Source organism: Apium graveolens, chromosome 5, assembly GCF_009905375.1.
Source record: "Apium graveolens cultivar Ventura chromosome 5, ASM990537v1, whole genome shotgun sequence".
Taxonomy (NCBI): Eukaryota; Viridiplantae; Streptophyta; class Magnoliopsida; order Apiales; family Apiaceae; genus Apium; species Apium graveolens.
The window spans coordinates 144,920,168-144,926,027 of NC_133651.1; the positions used below are offsets into that span (position 1 = coordinate 144,920,168).

Consider the following 5,860-nt stretch of genomic DNA (forward strand, 5'->3'; position numbering starts at 1 on the left):
AAGTTAAATCAAACTCAATTAGTGACAAAATTGAGTTGTAATTGAAAGATAAACCTTGAAAAAACGCTTACCTGATTAATCGAAGTGATTTTAGTTGCTCAACCACTTTTTTCCCTCTTCTCCCTCTTTTCCGGTTGTTTTCTCCTAGATCTACATGCAAAGGTTTTGTGTCCCAATGTTTTGTCACATAAATATGTAAGATATTTTAATAATAATTATAAATATAAATATATAAAATATTTTAAAAATAAATATAAAGATAGTTTCCTCAACAAACATAAAACATTTGTCATTAATGGATTTTACTGATATTATAATTTTAAAGAATATACATTAAAATCATATTATAAGGATACGTTATCTATCTACAATAGAACGTAATATTTTCATCATTATCAACCAAATTGAACCAAAAGGAGAAGTATCAAGTAGATAATAGTACAGTTAAATTAATATTTGATATTATTTAAATTATTTATTATATTATTAAAGAACATATTATTATTTAATATATAATAAAAATACATTATTAATATTCTATATTTTTAGATGTAAAGATAATTTACTCAACTAACATAAAATCTATGTCATTAATGGATTTTATACTATAATTTTGAGAAATATACATTAAAATTAGATTATACGGATATGTTATATAACCGCAGTAGAACGTAATAATTTTTTTTATCATTATTCACTCAAATGAACAAAAAGTGTTGAACTATAACTTAATAGAACAAAAAATGCTAAAAAATTATATGATTAAAAATTGACCTCAAATAAAATAAAATAGATAAAATAATCTGAAATAGTTAGGTGTCTGCTTATTTGTATCCTCTCCAAATTTCACGGTTTCTACATGTTTATACAATGTAAATGCAACTATTATAATACAACCGACAATATGATATTATTAATGTCTCAAGAATTTAAATTAATAAAATTAAATCAAATAAATTAAAATAAATTTATAAATGACCATAATAATCATTAATTCCGATTGGTGTCTGTTGTTGGTTCGTATCCATTTTTTGTGTTTTCTCCATATTAGACGATTTAAATGCAACTATTATATTACAACTGGCAATATGATATGTTATTTGCAGAATCAAGTATCTATTGACATATAACAAACTTATAAATTTGAAAAAAAATCCAATTTCACAAATTATATCCTTTATTAAAATATGAGCGGCTTTCTGTCACAACAGTACTTATCCAATATGGTTGTTCGGACGTTCTACCATTACTTCGTTCATGTCAAATACTAATTGTAAAATATCATGAGTAACAAGATGTTTAGTTATGAAGTAAGTGAAATATATCAGATGGAAAATTACAAAACTAATTAAATTTTACGAAATAACCTAATCTTAAATACTTTATTGTCAAATATTTCATTAATACCCATGTCTATAACACAAGTCACATTTCAGTCACAGCTAGACTTATAAAACAATTAAATTTAATAAAATGAAGTACGACACAATTCTAAATCTTATTATCTTTACTAATATTTCAAGAAATTAAATTAATAAAAAAATAGATATGATAATCAAAAACAACATGGTGGCTGCTGCTATTTATCCTCTCCATTTTTCGTGTTTTCTACCTTTATATAATTTAAATGTAATTATTATATCCCAACAGACAATTTGATATTACTAATGTCTCAAAAATTTAAAATAATAAAAGAAAATAAAATTAAATAAATTAACTGGAGTCCATAATAATAATCATAAACGACATGGTGTCTGTTGCTTCTTATCCGATCCATTTTTTGTGTTTTCTCCATATTAGATGATATAAATGCAACTATTAAATTATAATAATAACTGGCAATATGATATACAATCAACGGAACCAAGTATATATTGACATATAATGAAACTTATAATATAAATCCTCGACTTAAATTTATTCTTATTATAACAATGCAGTAAATCCTGGACTTAGCATCAACGGCTTTCTGTCACAGCCGAAGTTATCCAATATGTTTGTTCATACGTTCTACCATTGCTCCGTTCATGTCTAATACTAATCGTAAAACATCAACTAAAAAAAAGTTCAGCTATGAAATAAGTGTTATCTTATTAAGTTTTGGATAACATAATATATCACAAATTGTAATAGAAATGTGAAATATATAATATGGTAAATCACAAAACATTTTGAATGTGTATTATATTACTACTATTTCAAGAAATAAATATAATAATAAGGAACTACATGGTCTCTGCTGCTATGTATCCTCTATAATCGATGTAAATGGAACTATTATAATACAAACATAAATATGATATGTTATTTGTAAAATAAAGTATTTGTTGATATATAAAATAATAATTTTAAAATCGTTCGATTAGGTTCAAAGTATATTGCAGAATTTATGCCTTATTAGCATTTTTATACATATGTGTTATTAATAACTTAATAATATTCTACATTTTTATTTAATATTTAATATGTAAAGCGATTTTATCAAGAAGCCTAATGAAGTCATATTATATATATAAAGAGCTCTCTCTGATATAGATCACATGATTTAAGTTTATTATTACTTATTTATTATTGATAAATAATACATTTTGGACTTTAACAAAATCAGGTTACATTCTTATCACCTAATAAAAAATAGGTCATATATGATAATTTCTTAAATTCCATATGATTAACACAATCAAATATTTATAACGATTTGCATATATAAGACAAACAATACAAATGTACCTAATTACGTGGTTTAAGGTATACAAAAATGGAAGATAAAATGTGTTGGGAACAACTTTATTTTGAAATATATACAAAGATATCTGATTGCCCATTATCAGTTTATTTGTTAAGGAATATTTAGCTGTTAATTTGTTTAGATAAATCAGAATAATGCAGGATTACAGGATCAATCAATATCCTAACAATCAATAATGAACTATGATATGTGGGAAGATGGTAGTTAAATAGAACATGATTACAACATTTATATTATAATAAAACATCACGCAGACCTGGTTCACTACCACTGATCAATAGCTTCTTTGCAACCGGTAAGAATAACTATTATAAACACATTAGTGTTTTTTTATGGAGCTATTTATACTCATTATTTGTTGAAATTTTTGCAGATATGGAGATGCACAGTCATTTGTCTGCTTTGAATAAGACTGGGAATGATTTGTTCCTGATAGTTCGTGTCACCAGGATTTGGAATAATACTACTAGCCCTGGCATTTTGATTCGTTACAATATGATTTTGTTAGATTGTGAGGTTAGTTTTTTTTATATGAACATTGCATAAACTATCATATTTTTTAAATGTGGCATTTAGTTTTATATAAATACATTACCAATTTCTGTTATTCAATTTCCAGAATAACCATATGCACGCAGTTGTTGCTCCAGAGCTTTCGAATCTCTTTGCTGGTATTATTATTCCAGGTAGCATCTATTGCATCAGAAACATGAATGTTTCCCCATCTAGTGGTTTGTTTAGGCCTGTACATTCGAAGGATATGATCCATTTTACTGCCCCCACCACTGTTGTATTGGACCTGAACAATGATCTCTTCATCCCGATGCATAAGTTTCATATTACACCATTGAATGAGCTTCGCGATTCTTTCTATTTTTATGGATCTGAACACCAGCCTGTGTACTCTACAGGTAACTTATATGATTTAGCAAGACCAACTGGTAGTATATTATGTATTGAACTTATGGCTAAATGTCTAAATTAACAGATGTCGTTGGAGTTGTTGAGAATCTGAAAGCCATGAGGACTGTGCAGACGAGACATGGTTCAAGGGATCTTATGCGCTTCAATATTGTTGATGGAATATAAGTGTGATTTACTTCACTGTGTCTTAATTGCTTAAATTCAATGTTATAACTCATTATACTTTACACAATTCACAGGAATAGGCACTGTGTATCCTTTTATTCTCCATTTCCTGAACATTATGAAGTATTGTATGAAACTCAGTTGGAGAATGTTAGGCCTCAATGATACTATAGAAGGGGGTTGAATATAGTATCTACAATCAATTCGATTATGAGCACAACACTACTAGAAAAATGGGATCATACATCGGTTCAGAACCGATGTTAAAAAAATCTGAACCGATGTCTTCGCGTGTGATGTTAAATGTCATTAGTCTTTGACATCGGTTAACAGTCGATGTCTATTACAGTGCTATACATCGGTTTTAAGATTAAATGTGATGTCTTTGCAACAAATTTCAGCTTATATTACATTATTTTAAGGTTAATATGAGTATATTATGAGGTATTTATCCATTTAAACATGAAACCTACAAGCTCTAAAAGCCATTTATTAAAATTCTTTCGAACAAACCAATGTGAAATGCTAGATCAGACATCGGTTAGATAAGTTGGCCGATGTGAAATGTTTGATTAGACATCGGTTAAATTAGCCCCCGATGTGAAATGATGGAAAAGACATGGGTGTTCTTCACGAAACCGATGTTAAATCTTTTTGTTTAACATCAGTCAGTTTCTCTAACCGATGTTATTTGACTTAAAATACATTGAGTTTCTTTTCAGAACCGATGTCAAATGACTATTTCACATCGGTTTTTTAGTTCTTTTTCATTTAATATTATTTTACCTGATGTCTTACTTATATTTTTTACATCATTTTATATTTACCAATGTGATGTTAATATTTTGTATATTGCATGCCATCCTGATACTGTTCACATCCACATGAACCAATTACATTTACAAACAAAAAAATACCAAATAATACAATATAAACATAAGCTACTATTATCTACACTTGAGTGAACACCAGACTTAGAGTCTCGATTATTAGCTTCAGCTAAAAATTTATTAACGTAAAGTTACTATTATAATATAGAGAGATAATCTAAGGGGATATGACATCGAAGAATATAATCTGCATCCAGCATGCAAGCTAAATTTCTGAGCTTCTGAACTTAGTAACAAGAACTAAATATTGATGTGGCTGCTGATCTTGTGTCAGTGAATAGGCTTGCGGTTGAGACATCCGATAGTAAGGTTCTTTAAGATCAAGCTTGCAAGTGGATGATTGCAGAATTCCTCCTTGCTCAGCACCAGGGCCCCACATTTTAACTAATCAAAGACATTTGATAACACATTAGATTAAATCAAGTATACTGATCACATAGATACAGAAAACACCAACCTGACATAGTTAGATTGACTGTGTAACTCTGAGTACTGTGAGCAATCATATGAAGATGACCAACTATTTCTTGTCCTGGCATGACATACAGTTCAAGGTTTCTGGGGCAGAGCATGCTTGAGGTTCCACAAAAACCTCCTTGAACCAACAATTTCATTCCATCTTTTGCACACACAACCCGCTCTAATAATGCTTGCAACGGGAAGATAAGCCAGAATTAATTCTAACAAGTCATCAGGAAAGATTGAATCCACAGAAACGGTTGTATTTTCATTATTCCCCTCATCACTTAGCTCTGAATACGAATAAAAAACATGGACGTTTCTTATAATGATGTCTACGGAATGACTGACCCATGATGTTTCCCCTTCTATAGTGAAGGAATGAAACTAATCTGAATTAAAACATTAAATATTAAAATCTATTAAATTAGAAAGGAAATTGTACAAAGCACTTCCTCAAGAACTAAGACTAGATATTGCCTTACTAGAAGTTTTACTGAATCATGGAGCATAATAAGATCTAGGGACAAGCAAATCCAAGTTTGCCACCTGCATGATATTAAGTTTAGTTATAACAAAACTCTGTGCAAGAAAAATATGTGTTCAGCTTAAAAATACACTTACAGAAGTTACAGACCAGAGAGAGAAATATGTTCATATACAACTTAAAAAC

At 28.7% G+C, this 5,860-nt stretch overlaps 1 protein-coding gene across 1 annotated transcript; it reads left to right on the plus strand.

Moving 5' to 3' along the window:
* The first annotated feature begins 2,924 nt into the window (after positions 1-2,924).
* On the plus strand, positions 2,925-3,838 carry LOC141660419 (uncharacterized). The gene is made up of 4 exons (XM_074467403.1): positions 2,925-2,949; positions 3,123-3,265; positions 3,369-3,660; positions 3,738-3,838. Exons 1-4 carry the CDS (start codon positions 2,925-2,927, stop codon positions 3,836-3,838), a joined length of 561 nt encoding a protein of 186 aa, XP_074323504.1.
* The last annotated feature ends 2,022 nt before the right edge of the window (positions 3,839-5,860 follow it).